General features: G+C 45.9%; 1 protein-coding gene across 2 annotated transcripts in view; it reads right to left on the bottom strand.

Annotated features, from left to right (window-relative positions):
- The window catches only part of ARFGEF2 (ARF guanine nucleotide exchange factor 2), a 106,168-nt gene extending 84,098 nt beyond the window's left edge, over positions 1-22,070 (bottom strand). Inside the window, exons 1-3 of one of the 2 annotated variants that reach the window (XM_008542012.2) lie at positions 21,719-22,070; positions 7,065-7,095; positions 6,297-6,420 (exon numbers count right to left, since the gene is read on the bottom strand). In XM_008542012.2, coding sequence (XP_008540234.1) covers positions 6,297-6,420; positions 7,065-7,095; positions 21,719-21,839 — 276 coding nt within the window. In that variant the 5' untranslated portion in view covers positions 21,840-22,070. The remainder of the gene's footprint in view (positions 1-6,296; positions 6,421-7,064; positions 7,096-21,718) is intronic. The other variant, XM_008542013.2, reaches the window with a different exon arrangement.
- Between the last annotated feature and the right edge of the window lie 324 nt (positions 22,071-22,394).

Below are 22,394 nucleotides of genomic sequence, written 5' to 3'. Positions count from 1 at the left end.
TCTACTCCCTGCGGCACGGCGGGCACAGACACCCGAGAGGGCAGCGTCCATCCTGTCTCCCAATGGCACAAGAGCCCCAGGAGGGTGAAACAGTGTCCCACGGAAGAGACAAGATGTAGAACAGTCCCCGGTACACAGCCACTTGTGAGAAAAATTGAGGGATTAACGGCTATACACAATAGACACAGAAGTCGTCAGTTGTAGCCTAGAGCTGGGGAGATGAGAGGAAAATGGGGAGTGACTGCTGATGAGCACTGGCTTTATTTCTGAGGTGATAAAGATGGCCTAAAATTAGACCGTGGAGATGGTGGCACAATTCTGTCAATATACGAAAATCACTGACCTGCACACCTTAAATGGGTGAACTGTATGCATGTGAATTCTATCTCAAGCTATTAAAAAAAATTTATGTATTTTTTTTCTTTAAATGTAAAGATACCCAAGAAACTAATGATAACATGTTTTGCTTGAGGGGGGAACTAAGTAGCCATGGCCAGGAGTGGGACTAAGACACTTTATAGTACATGCTTTCATTCTTTTTAAATGTTGAATCATGTCAGTATATTTTTTATTCCAAAAATTAAAGTAACAACACTAACTGAATTTCGCACCTATGTCATCAAACACTGCGTGTCACCCACATGACTGAAAAGATAAGTGGCTGCTTGGGCCATGCCCGCACAGTCAGGGGACAGACAGGTGTGGACAAGCGCCACCTTTCAGAGGCAGCCTGACTGTGCCACCTTCCTGACGACCTGGATCTGGATTTCATCATGCAGAAAGAATCAGAGAGCTGGAAGGGAACTCAAAGGTCAGGGGCAGAATGATTTCCAAGCCTGGCTGAGATTCAGAATCACCTGAGGGAGCTTATTCAAAATAGATTCCTGGACCTCTACCCAGACCCACTGCACCAGAACTTCCAGAGTGGAGCCCGGGGATCAGTGTTTTTCTCCAACCTATCCAGGTTATTTTGATGGTTGACCAGATAAAAGAAACTGGTCATCTGACACAGCCCCTCTTGGATACATGAATTCTAAGGCATTCTCTGCTTCCAGGGAATTACTAAAAAATGCTGTTCTGTGTTTAGTAATTCTCTTCCAGGACTTACTAAAAAATGAGTTCTTTGTATTTCTTGGTTTCCGGCTTGCCACATTCTTGCCTCTACCTGCACAAAGCGACACAAGCTCCTGAGGTCATCTACAGTGCCACTATCACCGCGACAGGAAAACTCCCCAGCCTGCAGCAGACTGACGCCACTTCTCAATGGCTTTTCCCCATCATTAGCTACGAAAGCGCTGCCACTCAATAAACAGAAAAAAAAACATTAAGAGAGAGTGACTGAGAGTAGAAACGTGATACTGCTGGATCAAGTGACTGAAGGAGCAGGAGAGGCCCGCACACAGTCTGCCCATCAAGGCCAGCCCCAGAGATCTCCAGATGGGGGTGAGGCTGGGGAGAAGTGAACTGTGTTTCTGAAGAACAAGTCAAGACGCTCTTTACCTCATCCCTCTCATTGCTGCTGCATATGCAGACTTCCGAAGAGGGCAGCGCCGGCTACCCGGTAAATGGGCTCTGGTTTCTGATATTGCTTACTCCTGACTCCTAATGGACTCAAGTCCCTTTTGTATACTGGGTTATGAGTGGGATGGTCTATGAACTTCTAAAATGTGAATGTTGAAAAGCACGCCCCACAAAACCCAATACTAATGCTGCAAAGCAAAGATGGATGTGTATTACTGGATATTTAATTTGAGTAAGAAAAAAAACTGGAAGTATTCTCCCCTCCACAGATTCTTTAAAGGGCATATTAGCCTTCAAAGTGAAAAGAGTTTTAAGTATGATTTTACTCTCTCGTCTGTGTAGTGAGACTGGGCCAGAAGAAACCAGAGTTCCTGCGTCCTGTGGGTCTTTCCAGTCCTGCCTTCTCACCCTTCCCTGGGCCAGGCACTGTTCTGGGCACTAGGGGTAGTGAATAAGACGGTCCTTTTTCTCAGTTTATATTCTCCAGGGGGAATAGACCAAAGCCAAAAATCCCGACTAGGACCTACAGGCCCTGTGGGATTTGTAGAGATTTTGAAAAAAGCAAGTTGCAGCAATAATGCATAGCATTATCTCATTTTTGGAAAATAAAAACTGCGGGGGAGTGTAAGTATTTTTGTAACTGCACAGAAAAAAGCCTGGCGACCTATCGAGTCCAGCAGCATGAGTGTGCTTGGCAAGCTCACCTGAGGACAGTGTTTAGTACAGGGAGGGAGGCGGGAGCTACCGGCAGGTTTAAGCAAAGGATTAATGCGATGCGATACACTTCTAAAGGCTCCCCAGACCCCTGCATGGAGAACAGGCCGAAGGGCACCAGGAGTGGAAGCAGGGGGCCAGTGCAGAAGCTACTTCAGCTGTCCGGGGGAGATGCTAGTGGCTTAGACTTTGGGGGAGGGGGGAGCGATAGAGACAGAGAGTAGAAGTGCCTGCCTCATTCCCTGCTGACACAACGAGGGGATGGGAAGAGGGACAGCGGAGGGAGGGCTTTGGGCAGCTGGCCTATTGATACATGTGCCCAGCAAGGCTGCTTTCACAGGAATGTTCACTGTAACCCTCTCTGTCAATGCCCCTCCACAGGGCAAGGGACAGATAAAACGGTGGCATAAAACACCACTGTCAGTCAAAAGGAATGCCCTATATTTGCATGCAGCAACATAGCTAGATCTTAGAGACACCACTGAACACAAAAAGCAAGCTGTTGAAAAATGTGCATAAGTGATACCATTTACGGAAAAAAAGAAAGAAAGAAAAAAAGACAGAAAGCAAACCATAACAGGCAAATGGGTTTGGGACTAGTTATCCAAGGGACTTTAGCCTTATCTGTAAAGTTCTAAAAAATTTTTAATAGGGAATGTAGTCATGTACAACTTATATAATTACAAATGGATTTTTAAAGTGTATATTAAAAAATCCAAAATTTCCTAGAAATAAGAGCTCAAAGATAATGCTTGTGGTATGGGCAGATAGCTTAGACCAGTGGTTTCCTACAGCCTTCACTGGGTGTAGAAAGGTAATATTAGAACTCTATTTCTATCTATTTTTTTATCCTATCCTTTTAAAAGTTGTATTTTTGTCAGTTTTATAACATATGTAAGTTAATAACAGCAGTACATGTATATAATGTTGTAATTGAAGAAATATGAATATATTGAGAGGATATTCTACAAAAAGAATTTCATGATTGATACGTGCCCAGAAAAACCGAGAGATCGCTCACTAGCTTGGACAAGACTGAATCCTCACGCTCCTTCTGCAGGCCTGGCCTTGAGGAAGCGTATGGCAGACCCAGTGCTGGAAGAAAGGAACACAGACTCTATCACTTCACGACTGTGGGCAGGACTAGGGGCATCTCCAGGTTTCTCCCAGTGGGGAGAGGGAGCACTGAGCTAACAGTGCTCAGGGCAAACCACACCCAACCTCTGCCAGCCATCACCTTTCCAAGCTCCAAGAAGGACACCTTGAAATGCCCAGGGCAGAATGTGGATGTGTCTGCAGCTGGTTTCAATTCTGCCAAAACCAACCTTTACCCCTGGATGCTAGCCTTACATTTCCAAGAGAGAAGTTACCTCACCCACACTGGGAAAAGCCAGTCCAAAGCTCTGCAAGGACAGCCAAGAGGAAATGAAATTTTTCATTGAGTATTCCAGAGAGCACCCCATCACTTTCTAACATCATAAAAAGGACGACACATTTTGCATTTTGTATACTAACCCAAGAAATCCTAGTGTACCTATTAAATTACAGAGATGGTCCATTCTGAAAAAGAGAGCTAACCATATGCCACAAACCTCCAGACAGGTACTACACTGTTCAAGTCCTAACTCCAGTCAAGACAGTGGGCTGAGGCAAAGCAGGACGGCAAGTTTCCATCAGAAATCATACAGAGTCCCAGAAACAGACTATTTCTAGGAAAACACAGCATATTTTCAATTGACGAGGCCAGAATGACAGGGTCATAGTTAAGAGTGAAGGTCAGCAGCCTTTCTCTGTAAAGGACCACAGACTAAATATTTAGGCTTTGTAGGTCATATGGTCTCTGTTCCAACTACTCCACTCAGCAGTAGCGGCAAGAAAGCAGTCACAGGTGACACATAAACGACTGGCACAGCTGATGCTACAGACAATGTCTGTGTTCCCCCACTCCAAGCCCTAATCCCCAGTATAATGGTATTAGGAGGTGGGGCCTTCGGGAGGTGGTTAGGTTTAGATGCGGTCATGAGGACGCAGTCCTCACGATGGGATTAATGCTCTATAAGAAGAGATCAGAGAGCTGGTGCTCTCTCTTGGCCACATGAGGACATGGTGAGACTCTGGCCATCTACAAACCAGGAAGAGGGCTCTCACCAGGAAATGAGCCAGCCGGCACAGTGACCTCACCAGACTCCAGAACTGTGGGAAGTAAATGTCTTTAGTTGAAGCCACTCAGTCTGTGATATTCTGTGACATCAGTCTGAGCAGATTTAAACAGCTGTGTTTCAATAAAACTTTATTTAAAAAAGTAGGTGGCAGGCCAGATTTGGCTTCTAGTTGTAGTTTAAGGACCCCTGGTTAAACAACACAGACGGGGGTGGGGGTGGGGTGGTAAGGAAGACCCAGATATCCATCCAATCCCATCACTTTCTGGCCAGGGCAACTTGACCGAGTTGGTCACTTGATTCTCTAAGCCTCAGTTTCCCCAGTGCTAAAATGAGGATGAGAGTAAGTACCTCAGAGGGTTCCTGGGAAGATTAAACACGATAATGTGGATAAAGCTCCTAGCACAGGGCCCAGCACAGGCTAAGTGCTCAATACACGTTAGTCATTCTTCTTAGGACACCAATAATGTTAACTACCAGCACCAGTTTCAAAACCAAACCTTAACATGAGGAGAAAACAACTAAAATTAAACTAATGCCAAATTTCCTCAGAAAATGTTCCCAGCAACATATAATTTAGAAGTAGGACTTGAGCCTGCCATTTAAGAATTCTTGGCTCATTGTATGTTTCACATAGGACAATCTGTACAGAATTACATTGAATGAGAAAATGGTTTTCATTTGGAAGACGTGCTTCTGTGAAGAAACTGTCATCAATTTTCAAGTGTAGATATATCAAAGAAGAGAGATTAATAGAGTAAATATTAGACTAGAGATGCCAAAAATGTGGCACGCCCTCTGTCACTTGGCAGTCCTGTGCCTCAGCAGACATAACTCATCAATCATGACACTGTCTCAAGAAACCCAGATAAAGCTCCAGATAGCTTTTCAACGTAGCTGCTAAGCAGTCACAGTAGACAACCTAGTCACTATTCCTGTTCCAGAAAGTACTAGTAAATCGTGATCTCGTCAATACATCTTTTTAAAGTCAACAAGCTTTTTTCGTTCCTGTAGGTGGCCCACTGCGGTTAAGAACAAATCTTCTTTGAGGTAACCAGAAGCCTCAGGAGTAGATCTTAAGACAAAAACAAGAATGCTGGACCAGGAATTGAGAAACCCAAGTTGCAGTCCTGTCTCTGTCTCTCACTGTCTGTATGCCACTGGACAAGTCACCCTAACTCTTCTACTCCTGCTTCTTCATCAGTAAAAGGTGATTTATAACAAGGTTACTGGTAGCTCTAAAGACAGTCAATCCTGATTATTTGCAGGTTCTGTATTTGCAAATGTGCCCACTCGCTAAAATTTTCTTATAAGGCCCAAATCAATACTTGTGGCCATTTGTGGACACGTGCGGAGCAGTGAAAACCTCGAATCACTTGATGCACACATCCCCAGCCGGGGTCGAGCGAGGAGGCGCTCTGCTTCCTAGTGTCAGCCTTCATACTGTAAGCAGGAACAATTGTTCGATATTTGCTAATGCAGTGTTTGCAGTGACTTTACAGAACATTACCACAAATAAAAAGAATTGGTTATATCTATTTCTCTACTTGATCTCATGAATTCTAACACTATCAAAAAAGAAGTTGCATAAAAATACCTTATGTGCCCATGTGTATCAAACATTGCAATTAATGCTAAAGGTTTCATTCAGAAAAACACACATAAGAGAGACCAAGAAATATTTCTACAGAAACAAATTCTTTTTTAGCTAAGGAGGTCAGAGCCCTCTCTCATCTCTCCCTCACGAGACCTCCGTAAAGAAAGAGTTGGATTGCTCTTCTCTCCATCGCCTCTGAGCACATTCTGAGTACTAGGGTGGTCACTAGTATAGCTCCTGTGTAAGGACCACCCATGGACTGGAGAGGACTCCCCCCACCCCTTTACACCATCAAGTTATGGTACCTGCAAGCAGTCGAGGGATGTGCTGACCACTCGTGGGGACTTGGACTGGCAAGCTAGCTCGAATGGAAGGAAATACTTGTCAGCTTCAATGAAGTTTGCCTTTGGTGGTGCAGCAGCGCCAAGCCTAGGAAAAAAGCAGGCAAGGGCCAAAGAGGAGAAATGAAGAAAAAAAAGCTTGTTTTTCCTACATCTCACTCTAATTTCCCCTCCCACTTGCAATCATTTAATTAAAAGAACCTTCAAACTGCATCTGTAGGGCTAGACAATTAAAAGTTTAAACACATGTATTTGGGGAAAAACGCCAAAGTGCCCCATGCAGAGAACGAGGCCTCTGATAAGCGAGCTGTATCAAGAGCGTCCTGGACAGAAGCTTGGCATCAACCCTGTCAGAGCTGTACTGCTGCAACGTGACTAAATGGCTTCACCACTACGAAGGGGAGGAGCAGCCACGGACGAGGCAAGCCGTCCTCCTGCGTAAGGAAGCCTGACACATAAGAGAGAAGGCTGTGCCTCACCCGTCGAGAAAAGGTACAACAGCACTGACTTGCTCTTCCTCACCCTTTCCTCCAGACATGATTATTAAGCCAGTAACCTGTTACCCTGCGATCGGTTCAAACACATGCAGTCTTGCCCGACACCACGCTAGGAGAGTGTGGGCTACCTCTGAGAACCAGAAATATGAGAAAACACGCTGACATACAGGTTCCCACAGCCACTGCCTACTCATTTAACATTGTATTTCAGCGAGAAGGATGCGCCCCAACCTACCTCTGTTTTTCTATTTCTGCTTTAATTTCATCTGGTGGGGAAGAAAGAGAGGCACGTTAGGAGCAACATTTATACAAAAGAACACTTTACTGAAAGATATTCAGAAACTATTAAAAACAATTGTTATGAGATTTTTAGTATAGAAATGCTGATTTGAAGTGATAGAAAGTGATTATAATAGCAGTAATAATAGCTAGCATTTACATAGCAGTTACTATGTGCTAGGCATTGTGCGAAGTCCACGGTCCATGTTCTATTTCCATGTTCTGCAAAACGGATGTTAATAACAGCTAACACATTATGGTAATACAATAACATCTCAACTGTGTAAAAATATGCATAGGAGACTACAAACAAACATAAAATATTGAAAGCTGTCTAAGTAGTGGGATGATGATTTTTTCTCTTTTTTCACATATTCGATGATAAGCATATATACTTTTTGAAGCACTTTTAAAAAAACTGTGGTAAACATACATAACATAAAATTTACCATCTTAAAGCCATTTTTAATGTACAGTTCAGTGGTATTAAGTAAATCAATAATTGTTCAGCTAAGGCATTTACAATTTTTCTTCTAAGATTTTATTATTTTTTTCCTTTTTCTCCCCAAAGCCCCCGTTGTGGGTCCTTCTAGTTGTGGCGTGTGGGACACTGCCTCAGCGTGGCTTGAAGAGCAGTGCCATGTCCGCGCCCAGGATTCGAACCAACGAAACACTGGGCCGCCTGCAGCGGAGCGCGCGAACTTAACCACTCGGCCACAGGGCCAGCACCGGCATTTATAATTTTTATGAACTAAAATTAAAAATCTTTACCATGGAGGTTACAACCACAATGTTAAGGTCACAGAAATAAAGTGTCATTATTCAAAAATCCTAATCTTAAAGAGAGAGTCTTATTTCCAGGAGAACAAGGTTTTAGGCCATTGAAACAACAGAACACCCTATCTAAATCACGCAGAATTCCCCACACGTACTCGGTCGAACGTCTTCCTACATGTTAGCTCTGCAGGTGCACTGTCATCAAAGCGGCCCATGAAGCAGGTCTACCCTGAAGGCCATGCATTCAGACGATCTCCATAGGCCAGCCTTCCTTACACACTCTCGCCAGAGCCAGCGGTTTGGATGCGACATTGGTTATCCTAGCAACCCCAGAATACAGTTTTGGAAATTATAAATTTCCTTTTCTTGGACAACTCTATTCTAGACTGAACTTTAGGACTGAAAACTGAACAAGTGGACTCACTGGAGGTGGCAACTTCTAACCTTCCAGCCAGGCTTTCAACGTCTCCTTACTACACACGGAAGAAAACGGGAGAAACACCCAGACGACTAATAGCAATTGTTTTGCTCACGGACCGTAGAGAGCTCTGTGGCATGGCTCCTGCCCTCGAGGGACGAGAACTCAGTAAGTAGGCAGCTCCGCGTTCTAGCTGAGGCCCCCCGGCAAGGCGAGCTGAGACTGGGAGTGGCCCAGGAGATCCAGTCCATGAGGCTGGTAGCCAAGCTTTCTGTGCAGAAATCCGTATCCATAACATCAAGGCTCTGCTTAGCGGTAAGACTGTCACTGTGTGGCACGGCAGAGGGGCACTGTTGCCTGAACTCAGACATAAAGTTTCCTTCCACTCATGCTTACCTTTTAGCGTGAAGTTTAGGTGTTAAATGTATCCGAAGCAATTAGGCCTTCACTAGGGTCTGTGCTGGCCTCCGAGCTCTAAAATAATCTGTTTCGGAATGCCACTAGCGCCAAACCACCAATCGACGAATCAATCACCAGGACTGCGACTTACTCACTGAGGCACTGAGAGTAGTAAAACCAAGAGCAGAAGTTACACGCTCAAAGGCCTAAGGTGGCCAGGCAGGGAACCTCAAGGAGAGACGTGGAGTGCCCTACCACCCAACAGGGCAAGGGGCGCAGCAGCGCCTCAGCTTCAGCTGCCTGGGACCAAAATCAGATTTTAAGTGAAAGGTCTGACTGCAGTTCACAGCAACTTCAATATTTTAAAAAATATTATGGCTCAAATAAAACTGGTTTACAGGTTGCCCTGACCAGTTTGCAATCTTTGCTTTAAGGAACAGGGAAGAATCAAAGAGAAAGTATTTCATTGGCTGCAGAAAAGTAACTGCAGGGGATAAAAGTGGCTTTTAGGAACTATGACTAGGGCCCGGCCCCGTGGCCAAGTGGTTAGGTTCACGCGCTCCACTTCGGCGGCCCAGGGTTTCGCTGGTTTGGATCCTGGGCACAGACGTGGCGTCGCTTGTCGGGCCATGCTGGGGTGGCATCCCACATGCCACAACTAGAAGGACCCACAACTAAAATATACAACTATGTACCGAGGGGCTTTGGGGAGAAAAAGGAAAAATAAAGTCTTTGAAAAAAAAGAACTACGACCAGTGCTATGAAGACAAAACATTCAAGTTTTGTACAAGCTAAATGTGGCTTGGCCAAAGAGCAAAGAGCAACTAAGGAGCCAGAGGATCAGGGTTCAAGGCCAAACTCCACTAAACTTTACAGATGAAGAAACAAGATCCAGAGAGGTCACAAGCTAGTAAGTGGTGGAGTGGGACTTGAACCCAGAAAATTGGGCTCCAGAGCCGGTGTTCATAGCTTCTCAGGTACTTTGACTATCAAATAAACGCAAAGAATTACCCCATAAACTGTAAGTGAAGAACAATATAAATGCTGGTTGTGCTATCACTAAGACAAACAGTGACTGCTGTGACCAGAACTCAAAGCTCTGGTGCTCACGCTCCTCCGTGAGCCCCACCTGGCCTTGAGCAGGCTGTTGACAACCCCAGCTCTGGAATTTCCTAATCCCCTTTTCTGGCCTGCTGAGGCAGGACCACAGCGAGGGTGCACCCCGGTTTTCCAAAGGGAATGATCAAGGGCCAGAGTGACTTGCGGCCGCGGCAGTGGTGGAGCAGCACAGGGCCAGGCGAGTCCAGAACACAGAGGGCCCTCCAAGGAGAGCAGGAAAGAGGAAACTACCGGGACAGCCACTGCGGAAGGCCAAGAAACATCAACTGCGAGTTAAATGTTCACAGATTTCCTTTAGTTTTCTTAATTTACACTTAAGTATTCCCACAAGAATTAGAAATTGTTGCACTCTTCAAACCACTCAGTTAAAGAAAAAAAATTTGAAAAGTCTTCTCCGCTAGGCACAGCAGGGGTCCAGAAGATGGGAAGCCCTGGAAGGGAATGGAGAGTGGCCTGAGCTGACCTACGTTTTGGCAGATCACTCTGGCTGCTGTTTTGAGTATACAGAGGAGGGCGGCCAGGATGGAACAGGGAAGCCCATCAGGAGGCTACTGCTAATAATCCAGGCAAGCCATCACGGGGGCTTGGACCAGGGTGGAGGCTGTGAAAATAGAGAGAAGGACCAGTCTGAACCACACGAAAGCACCATTTTTACAGTCAAATATTAGTAGTTTCATATGGTCCAACCTAACAGTTGGCTTCTGGATAACAAAATATTTTTTTTCCATTAAAAAGAGGCAGAAATGCCCATCAACTGATGATTGGATAAAGAAGATATGGTGTGTATACACACACACACACACACACACACACACACACACACAATGGAATACTACTCAGCCATAAAAAAGGATAAAATGGTCCCATTCACAACATGGATGGACCTTGAGGGTATTATGTTAAGTGAAATAAGCCAGATAGAGAAAGAAGAACTCTGCATGACTCCACTCATAGTGGAAGTTAAACATATAGACAAAGAGAACTGATTGGTGGTTACCAGGGGAAGGGGGGGGGGAGGGCACAAAGGGTGAAGTGGTACACCTACAACATGACTAACAATAACGTACAAGAGAAATTTCACAAGGTTGTAAACCATCATAATCTTAATAAAAAGTTAAAAAAAAAAAAAAGAGGCAGAAAACGGAACAAGGAAAAGGTGTGCAGCAGGGGACCTCACAGCTTGACAGAGCCTGGTGTGGAGGAAAGAGAAGACATAGGTTTCAGACTGAGCGAGAACTAGGTTCAAATCCCGGCATGGACATCTATTAGCTGAATGATGCCAGGCGGGTTATTAACCCTCCCAGAGTCTCGATTTCCTACTCTAAAAAACGAGGACGATAAAAGGCAGTCCCATATGCTCCAGAGACTGTAACTAGGCATTTGGGTGCAGGTAATTCTCTCGATAACCCCATGAGAGAGGCATTGTCAGATTAATGGCTAAGGCAGTGTCTGGCATACAGTAGGTGGTTAATAAATGTCAGTTCTCGCGCTCTTATCTTACAACAGGAGTCAGCAATAGTGCAAAGTTTCTGGTGCCCTTGGTGGAACCAAGCAGAGCTAAGGGAAAAAAGAAAAAGAGTGGAACCCAAAGTATAATCATCACAGCTGACATTCACTAGGGCCAGGCGCCCATTTGGTCCTCAGCACAACCTGGGAAGGCAAGAGCATTCTGATCCCATAACTGCTATACAGGCGAGGAATCTGGGCACCGTCACCTGCCCACGGTCAGATCCAGGAAGTGCTACCGCACAGTCAGGATTCACACCCAGGCTGGCTGCTCCAGAGGCGACACTCCAGAGCCCCTCAATGATGAGGAGGAGGAGGATGGGTGAGGAAGAGGAGCATATGGTGGGGCACACCTGCTCGAGTTTACTGCTCCACATTTTAATAGGCACTGCTTTCCCAACTGCCAACTGGGCTATTAGCAGCAATAGATGAACAGGTTGGAGAGGAGGGAGACTCAGTGAGGTGGGGCAGCTTCAGCAGAAAAGCCACCCAGCTCATGCACACACACACCCTTCTATTCAGCGGCAACTTCGGCACCGGCTCACCTTCTTTGCTCCACTCCCAAGCTGAGTCCAACAATGACCATCACCACCTTCAACAATCCCATCACTGGTCAGCTCCCCCAAAGTCCCACAACATCCTTCGACCCTTCAACTCTCCTCACACGTCTGATCTGCCACACCCCTCCCTACTATGCAAACCAACACCGCCCTCAACTCCCTCAGCTCCCCCTCCAAGAACCTCCGCCTCCACTCCAAGGCAGCCCTGTGTAGCGGGCCACACTCTGAATCTTGTCCTCCCGTGGAATTGGGGCGCTTTCAGCTCCTTGCTGCTCTCTGCCCACAGCCTCCTCTCCTCCCAGCTGACCTACTCACCTGCTCCCAGTCGGACCCTTCTCTGGACAGTCAGACCTTGACAAGACCAACATGTCAGCTTTCCTCTTTCTTCATTTCCAGGACAGGCCCCATTAGCAGGATCATTATCTGAATGATAGGCAATCAATAGCCTTCATTTTCTCTGACCTTTAGTCTTAACTTCTGGCAAAATCCCAAACTAAGATATTACCATCTCCTTTCGACCTGTCTCTACCTAACAACCAGACCTCTGACAACAGGGCAAGTTAGTAGGTCTGTAAAGCTGTAACTGCCAAGCACAAATGGAACCCAAATATTGCCAGTTAAACTCATTTTCTGTAGCTCTCCGCATAGACAACTGCAAATGTCTCCACTCTCCTCAAATACCTCATCTCTCCCTCCTAATCGTCACCATTCCTCTTTACTCACAACAGAGGGAGCGGCCTCCTATTTCATGCAGAAATTAGAAGCCGCCACAAGGAGATCCCCTCAACCTCCTGTTAGGGAACCTACAAAGTGACCTTCTTCAGTCCCCACCCTCTGCTCCCTCCTGCTAGAAGACAGTTAGTGTCCAATCCGCTCACCTCTGTCGTCTCCCATCCCTACCTGCCTTCTCAGAAACTCCATGCTCTCCATCCCATCTAGAATCTGATTACTTCTCACCATGCTAGGCCGCCACCCTCACCCCAGGCCAAGCCACCATCATCTCCCACCCCACCCACTGCAACAGCCTCTTACCTGGTCTCGCTGCCTCAGCTCTCACCCTCTTCCCACCCATCTCCACACAGCAGCCAGGGCATTTCCTTAAAATGTAAATCAGATTACATCTGCTCAAAACAGATGATCCATAACCCTCATAATGCAAATCAGAGCACATCTGCTCCTTTGCTCAAAACTCTCCAGTGGCTTCCCATCTGTGCTGAGTAAAATCCCACATCTTCACCTTGGCCTCCAAGCCTCTCCAAGATCTGGTCCCTGCTACCCCTCTGGCCCCCCCTTCCGCCACCCGGCCCCTGGGCTACTTGCTGCATGTTCCTGTTTCAGGGCCTCTGAACTCGCTACTCCTGCTGCCTGGAACGCCCTCCCTCCCGAGAGCCGCATGGCCCACTCCCTCGCTTCCTTCAGATCTCTGCTCAATTGTCAGCCCTTCCGAGAGGCCTTCCCTCACCACCTAAAGCTGCCACCCCACCCCTCCTTGTCATTCTTTATCTCCTAACCTGCTTTATTTTTTCACTTTACTCTGATTTATTTTTCTAATCTTTCTTCACAGTATTTACCACCGGTGACATACTTGTATCAGTTCATTCATTATCTGTCTTCCCGAGGAGAATATAAACTCTCTGACAACAGAGACTTTCATCTGTTCCGTTCTAGCACCTAGGAATTCCTAGGCTCAGAGTAGGCACCCTATATTTGTTGAATGAATAAACTGTCCTTTCTCTTTCTCCCACATTACTGAACCTCTCCCTCAACTGGCTCCCTTCCCAATGACACTTAAACAAGTTCAAGTCTCTTCTACCTTTAAAAAAAGAAGAAAACAAAGGCTTCCATGATCCACATTTCCCCCTCCCCTCGACACCACAGCCAAACTCTGGAAATAGCTGTGCACCTCCCACTCATGCCTCAGCCCACAGCAGCCTGCTGTCCCCTTCAGCGCACCACCAAAACAGTTCAAGCTAAGGTCACCAACGACCCCCTTGTCTCTGCATCTGACGGGCATTTTTACAGTCTCCACCTCACTTGACTTCCCTATAGCACCTGACCTTACTGACCTCACCCTCCTTGAAATTTTCTCTACTTCCGGCTTCACTAGCACACATTCTCATCCGCCCTCTGCTCCCTGCCCCACGTCTTCTCCATCTCCTTTGCACTCAGCCTCCTCTGCCCAGCCGGGCAGGCCGGGGTTCCGCAGGCCCAGGCCCAGCTCCCCTGCCTCTCCTCTGCACCCTCTCTCCCTGGGCCATCTCATCTTCCCCCACACCTTTAATTCCCACCTAGGCTCTGAAGACTCCTAAAGGTCAATTTCCAGCCCAGGCTTGACTTATAAACATCAGGTTCATACATTCATCCACTTCCTACTCCGCCTGTCCAATTGGATGCTCCAAGGCAGGGGAAACGACACATCCAAGTCCCAACTGAGATTAACCTCCTCCCCCACCTCTCTCCAGATGGTCTTCCACACGCCATCTTCAAGAACGGCACCACCAGCCACCTACTTGGGTGAGTCCGAAACTCAACAGTCAGTCCTCTTGCTCGTGTCCTTACCCAATCCATCAACAGGTGTTGTTAGCTTTGCCTTCTAAACAAGTGGACAATACCTTCACTTTGCACTATTTCTGTTGTCACCACTCTAAGTCCAGGCCACCAACATCTCTCCCCTGGAAGAAGCTAAGTGCCTCCTCATTAGTCCCTAGGCAATCCCTCTGGTCTTCCTCTAGACGTTCTGAATACAACAGCCCAAGTGATCTTTCCAAAATACAAACTTGGTCATCCTATCACCTTCTTCCCTGCTTAGAACTCTTCAGTGTTGACTCACTGCTTTTGATCTAAAGACAAACTCCTCACCATGACCTCCAAGGTCCTGCATGGTGGGGCCCTGCCCTACCTTTCCCACCTTATCCCCAAATACTCTCCCTCCTCACTTACCACACTCCAACCACACAGTGGCCTCTTTTACTTTCTTGTTTTTTTAATTAAAAAAAATTTCATTTTGAGATAATTTAGATTCACACACACTTGTACTTTTTAGTTTCCTTAACAGTCAGTCGCACTCCTCTCTGCCACAGGGTCTTTGCATATGCCCTTCCCCCTGCTGCCAAAATGTCTCTCACCTCAACCTATTTAATTCTTATTTATCATTCAGATCTCAAGACTTCCTCAGGACAGTTTTCCCTCACCTCTTTGTTCGCTCCCTGCAAGGTTTCTCACCTTCATAGGATTTCTCAGCTTGTTGGTATGACCCCAATGATGTGATCATTTGAACAACGCCCTTCTTCCCCACTAACTGCAAACTCCCTGAGAACACAGTCCTTGTTTATTTTGCTTCCCTTGCATCATGACACCGGGTATAACACCCAAACAAACATCTTCTGAATGAACGTCAGCCTGGTTTAGTCTACAGACAAAAGGACTATATAAAGAACAAACATGCACTGACTACTCCCTAGGACTGAGGAAAAATTTAAGAATTTTATGTCCTAGGATAAGAAGGCTGTTCTCCAGACAAATCTATAAAACCTAATAAGAAAGCTAAAACATTTATTTACAACCAAGACAGTAAACCAAAAGAAGTTTCTTACAGAAAGACTCCAGGAATGAATTAGCAAACATGAAACTATTTTCTAAGATAAACTTGCTGAAAAGAAAGGCAAGTCTTTTCCTGGCAGGCCCCTAAGCCTGGTGAAAACGGTGAGGACTAAGTACAGTTCTGAGCTATTTATACAGGAGACGCCATGTACTTGCTGATTAAGGACACGTTTTTGCAAGTTCCTTCTTTTCCATACAGAATGGTCTCACTGTTTTCCCTAGCACTGCTTACAGACTCTCCCCTGAGGTTTACAAGGACAGGACAGAGCTCTAAATCATCCAGGCCCTGGCTTCACCGGCGTCGAAATGTCAGAGAGCAGCAAACACGTCCATAAACCGTAATAAGGGAGGCAGAGAAGAGGAGTGCCGAGCACCTCCTCTAACAGCGCCCACAGCGACGCCTCCAAATCTGCGCAGGTTTCTGTCAGGCGTTGTTAGTTACTCTACTGCATCAGTTCACCCAAGCTTTACAATAATCCTGTGACACAAGTAGTATCATCTTTACCATTTCAGAAAATTGAGGTGCAAGGAAGCTAAATGATTAGCCCAGGATCCAAGGACTAATCAATGAGCAAAGTTTCAAACTCAGCTCTCAATGAATTTTCTGCCAATCCAATAAATGAATGCCATTCAATAATCAAAATCTAATTTTTAGATGCTGTCTCTAGACACATGACCTCCTGAAGAATCATCATAAAGCTTTTCAACAAAAAGTAATCTGTCAGGATCCCACATCCTGTTACTCCTCAAAACTTTTATAATCTGCAGCACTCGTAAACAAAACGTCTGGGGGCCAGCCCCATGGCTGAGTGGGTAAGTTTGCACGCTCCAATTCGGCGGCTCAGGGTTTCACTGGTGCAGATCCTGGGCACGGACATGGCACCACTCGTCAGGCCATGGTGAGGCGGTGTCCCACATGCCACAACTAGAAGGACCTACAGCTACAATATACAACTATGTACCGGGGGGCTTTGGGGAGAAAAAGCAGAAAAAAAAAAAAAGATTGGCAATAGTTGTTAGCTCAGGTGCCAATCTTTAAAAACAAACAAACAAACAAACAAACAAACAAAATGTCTAATCACAACACCAGAATTTGCTAAAATTAAAGGTTTGACTCTATATTTCAATTGAAAGCTTTCCTTTATTTGCTATGACAATTTAGGGATATTTTTTATATTTTTCAAATTTTGCACTTAGGTTCTTCCTAATGGCGAGAATAGTTATTTTGAACATATCAAAATTAGAACATCATCATCATATAGAGGAAAAACCAATTTACCGTGTATCTTATGGACATGTAAATGTTGAATATTTTTTGCCCATTTATACACAACTAAGATTTATGAATGTACTCCCTTAATTGGCTCCTCCTTCTCAATGACATTTAAAAAAGTTATTTTCTACCTTTAAGAAAAGAAGAAGAAAAAACCCTCCCATGATCCACATCTCTCTCCTCCCCTTCAAAGCACAGCCAAACTTTAGGAAACAGTTGTCTGTGCTCACTGTCTATTTCCCCAGCTCCCACTCAAGCCTCCACCCACTCCAGTCTGGTTTCCACCTTCATCGTGCCACAAAAACAGTTCAAGCTAAGATCACCAATGACCCACACGTCTCTAAAATCCCATATAACAGTTTGAGTAGAAAATCTAAAAATGGATTTTATGATTTCTATGACAGGGCAGACCATGTGTTGTAGCTGTTCCCCACCTGGTTGAGCAGATGTGGGCAAGCTGCTCTCTGAGCCTGGGTTTCCCTTTGCCTGCTGTACGCAAAGATGGACATCAATTATGTGTGCAGGATTAATACAAGAGTTTACTGCTGATGAAGAGAGATGTCTCAAATCAGAAAAACTTAATTACCCAAATGAAGCTACGGAGAAACCAGCTCTTTACTGTCATTTCTTTCTTCCTGTTAGTCCCTAAAGTAAACCAAAGACATGTGCAATACAAAGCTGCAGAGAAAAAGCTGGGATCTTTTTGCCTAGAGGCTTTCAAATACATCTCAAAATTCAACCACAGAAAAGATGGTCCCTTTACTTACTGAAACTTCCCCCAAACTTCACTGCAGCATAATAATGATTGTTTAAAGACTCCACTGAGGACTCTACACACAAGAACTTTCATGTGGACAGACATTACAGCACGGTAGTAACGGTTAAGGTCTCGGGCTCTGGAGCCAGACTGCCCGCATTCACACCCTGACAGCCCACTCCGCTGCCTGCTGGCTGAGTCACACTGGCCGACTTCTCTGGGCCTCAGTGAGGATAATAATAGTGAGGACTAAACTGCATGCAAAGCACATGGCACTGTGCCTGGAACACAGAAATGCTTAGTACATGGGAGATCCCATATAGTTATTACATAACATGTGATTTTAAAAAGTCACTCTATTGGGTGATAACAGTGCGTCAATGTAGGTTCAGCATTGTAACAAATGTACCACTGTGGTGAGGGATGCTGATAACGGAGAAGTTATGCGTATGTGGGGGCCGGGGTATACAGGAATTCTCTGTACCTTCTGTGCAATTTTGCTGTGAACCTAAAACTGCTCTAAAATATAAAGTCTATCCTTTTAAAAAAAGTCACTCAATTTCATATGAGAAACACATAGGCATGGTTACTATTTGTTTTATACTTTCTTGATAATGACTAAGAATAATGACAGCTAGCAAGTATAGAGCACTTAGCCCTTACTTAGCACTTTGTGCACATTAAATTATTAAATAAGATACTGCATCTCTTATCATATATGTATATATGAAGAGTATTGTTAGAACAATTCAGTTAAAGTTTCCCAGGTTTCCAAATTTTTCCATACCCAATTTAAAAACACTCAGAGTATCTCGTCAAGTCTCCAAACTCCATATAGTTTAAGAGCAGAAATATAGGGCCCGGCCCTGTGGCCGGGTAGTTAAGTTCGCGCGCTCCGCTTCGGCGGCCCAGGGTTTCATTGGTTCGGATCCTGGGCGCAGACATGGCACCGCTCATCAGGCCACGCTGAGGCGGTGTCCCACATGCCACAACTAGAAGGACCCACAACTAAAAACACACAACTATGTACCAGGGGGCTTTGGGAGAAAAAGGAAAAACAAAATCTTTAAAAATAAATAAATAAGAAAGAGCAGAAATATAATTTAAAGAGAGATCATGGGAGAAAATGGTTCTTAAATAAAACAGTCATGGAAGGGAGGTGTAAGAACATAATTATGTGCCCCAACAGAGGGCAGAAAGGTTCAAGATTATTAATATCTATTAAAGCTTCTTTAATGAGGTAAAGAGCAACAGTGTCCTTGGGGTGATGAACACTCTCACAGCACTCTGATTTCTCCAGATAATGGGTGGAAAGACGTGATCCCCATGTGGACAGTCCCTATCTCTGCATCTGGCATGTAGTGAGACGAATCAGAGACTACTCCAAACCAGGTCCATCCTGATCATGGCTTCGTTTACAAGGGACAACCCCTGTCTTCACTGAGCTTAGCAAGTTAACATTCCAATAAACACAGCCCTTTAGTCATGTAATTACATTCTTATCTATTGCCTCTACAAACCAAATAGAGCAATAAGTCACTGCTGAATGAGGAACCAATGCAGGTTAAGAACATCAAGCTGGAGCGCTTAGAGTTTCTGTGGTCTGTTGCAGCTTAAAATAGTAATAAAAATAAATAACAACAGCAAGCTTTTATGGAGCACCTACTACATGCCAAGTTCCCTGCACTATTTAACACACGTGCAGGGAACTAACTTCATTTTTATAATAACCCTATAAGGAAGGTATAAGACCTGTCCAAGATCACAGATAGCAAGTAGAAGGCAAGGGCTCTGAACCGAGACAGTCTTAAATCCAGAGAACGCGCTCCTAATCTCTATTGCATCCAGCCCTGCAGCCCTGATCCCCGACCCCAATCCACTATAGTTGGAGGAATCACATCAGAGAAGCTGCCTCCTGTAAGTGCTCTTTATCAGGCAAGCATTTCAACTCTGAGCGGTCACTTACAGTTCCTCTTACCAAAACTAACGATAATCTACACATGGTAATCTCTAAAATACCAGTCACACTGCAATGCTTCTTACATACAGGCTCGCTTCAGCTACTTTTACTGGACATAATTATGATCGTGCCTTGAGATGCAGCGTGAAATATCACCAGGTACTTTGCTGTATGTTTTCTATTATGGATAAGTAAAAGCAGTCACTTCTATTTACCAGCAATGACACACACTTACTCTCTTAAAAAAGATGGCCAGTTTAACTCCTTGCTATTCATAGGTTCCCTTATAATAGCTATTACCCAATTTGATAATGATGAGCCACCATGTCATTTTGCTATTCATTTAACCTGTGATCAAACTACTTCCTAGATAGGCTATTTTTTATAACTCACTACTGAAACGCTGAACTTGCATTCCACAATTTGGGTTGGAAAAATATGAACTTCCGAACAAACACAAGATCCAAAAACATTTAAGCTCTCAATGTTATGGCCCTTATGGTAGTTTTATAAGTAGGTTCCAACAATGTGATACACAATTTTGTGAAAATTTTATGTTAAATTTTCTGAAGAGGGAATGAAAACTTGTCTGTCAAATAACTATTTTGAAACTTCTGCAACAACACTCTTAAAGTAATATTGAGAGGACAGGATCCAGGTGGAGTTCAAAGAGGAGTTGTAAATATCAGGCTTTTGCCTAACTTACAAACTGCTTTGTAGTGCTTATTCCGCACTCCTGAGGAAACAATATCCAACAGTTAGCCTTGGTTTTCTGAATTGAAAGGCTTTAAAAATCTAAACCTCAGTAAATTCCTCCCACTGATCCTGAATTTCACAGGACTAGCATCTGTTTCCAGATTATCTAAGCAACAACAACCTCGATATCAACAGTTCCTGACGCTTGAGGGAGTTTCAGACCCTTTAAAAAGTCTGATGAAAAGTATGGACATTCTTCCCAGAGAAGTGCAAAGTTCACAAGTTCAGTCCTAGTCCCCAGGAGAATTCCAGCGCTGTACCTTGCACCAAATGAAGGGAGAAAGGTGACAGCAACCTCACATTCTGTGACAGAAAATCAAACTTTCCATTTACTCAGGCAATTTGTTAGGAAAAACAGGTCTTTTTTACAGATTCCAAACCAAAGGCATTGGGGTGGTGAATTAGCTTGAACACAGCTCTGGTCAAACGTATAGATCCTCACTGCCCGACACTCTCTTCTGAAACTCTGCATGGTGGATACTTTTAGCGTTTCAGTACTCAGCTCGAATGTCACCTCCTCAGAAAGGATTACTTTCTTGACCACCACATCAAAAGCAGTCCTCCGGCCCTCTTTATCCCATCTCGCTCTTTTCCTTTCACAAAAGTATTTATTAGTATTCAAAATTGTCTCATTAACTTTCTTACTCACTTACTTTGTCTCCCTATTACAGTATAAGTCCATAAGGGGAAACACCTTGTCTGTCTTGTTCCCCTCTACAGCGCCTACCACACTGCCTAGCACATAGTGGGCATCTGATAAAAATATGCTGAATGATGGAAACTAAAAGGTAGGATGTTGATGTCGGAATCCACTACCAAGGTTTTAACTAGCTATGAGAGAGTTCTCTCCCTCTTTCCATAATCGGTGGATCCATTCAATTAGCATCCGCTACGTGTCCGGTGCTGCTCAAGTGCAAGGGATCCAGCGGTGAATAAAACGGACAAGTATCTTTGCCCTCACAGACTCTGTTTCAGTGGGCGGCCCAAATAAGCAGGTCTCTTGCACACTACGATACCTGGGAGATGCGGGATAACCCTCTACATTCCTTCCTTGAAGGAGTTATGGAAGATGCCCAAATGGAAGGAAAACATTCTCCGATCCGGCACTTCCAAAGCAAGCCTCAGGGGTTTCCCTAAACCAGTTGAGCAGCTCTTCCCACCTGCTCCGCTCACATGGGGGAACCCCAACCAACAGGACGCAGGAGAAGAAAAACTTAGGACAAGGGCTCCTGCCTCTGAGGGGGGTAGGGGAGGAAGCAGGAAACAGGACGTCAAGGAGTCATGGCAAGAGCCTCGGGCTGGGAGGCTGGAGAGCCAGCCCTGGCTGTCACCCACTTGCTGGGTGACCTTGGACCAGTCTCGAGCTGCATCAGTTTCCCCCGGGAGGAGGCCTGGAATGGGGGATTCGGGTCGGGAGGAGGTGGAGCCCAAGAGGCCGGGCGGGGTAACGGCCGGCGCGGGGCCGGGCCGGGGCAGCTCACCCACCGAGCGCCACCTGGCAGGCCCTGCGCAGCTGGGAGTGCTGGGGCCGCTTCACCTCCTTGTCGGCCAGGATCTTCTCTAGGGCCCGGGACACGAACATGCTCTTGGTCTGGCTCTCCTGCATGGCCCCGGCCCGGCGGAGCGGGCAGCCCCGCGAACAGGCGGCGCGAGCGAGTGGGCAAACGACGCTGTGGGCCCGGCGTCCCGGCCGGCACCGGCCGCGTCCGTCGGCGCCGCCCCGTCAGGAAGCGACACCGCGGCCCCACGGCGCCGCCATGTTGGAGCGCGTCACGTGACCACGTGACCGGCGGGGCCGCTACGGCCGCCGCGCGCCCGTCGACCCCGTGACCCTGGTGGGGCGGGGCCTAGGCTGGGGGCGGGGCCTACGGCTGGGGGCGGGGCCAGGGGCGAGAAGCCGAGGAGCGAAGGTGCGGGAAGGAAGGAAAAAGGAACGGGAGAAGGGAACGGAAGTGGGTGACGGCAGGAGGGGACGTGAGGACGGGAGAAAGGAGGCGAAGGGAGGAGAGGTGGCGATGGGGTGAAAGAGGAGGAGGTGAGGAGCAAGAGAGGCACTGAGGGTGTGCACGTGGAGGTGATGCGGGAGGAGAAGAAGAGGAAGGAGAGGAGTTCGGAGGAGAGGAAGGAAAGAAGGGAAAAGAAGATTGGAGAGAAGAGAACC

The sequence above is a fragment of the Equus przewalskii genome, chromosome 21 (assembly GCF_037783145.1).
Source record: "Equus przewalskii isolate Varuska chromosome 21, EquPr2, whole genome shotgun sequence".
Classification (NCBI taxonomy): domain Eukaryota; kingdom Metazoa; phylum Chordata; class Mammalia; order Perissodactyla; family Equidae; genus Equus; species Equus przewalskii.
This window is presented reverse-complemented; position numbering and strand designations above follow the sequence as displayed.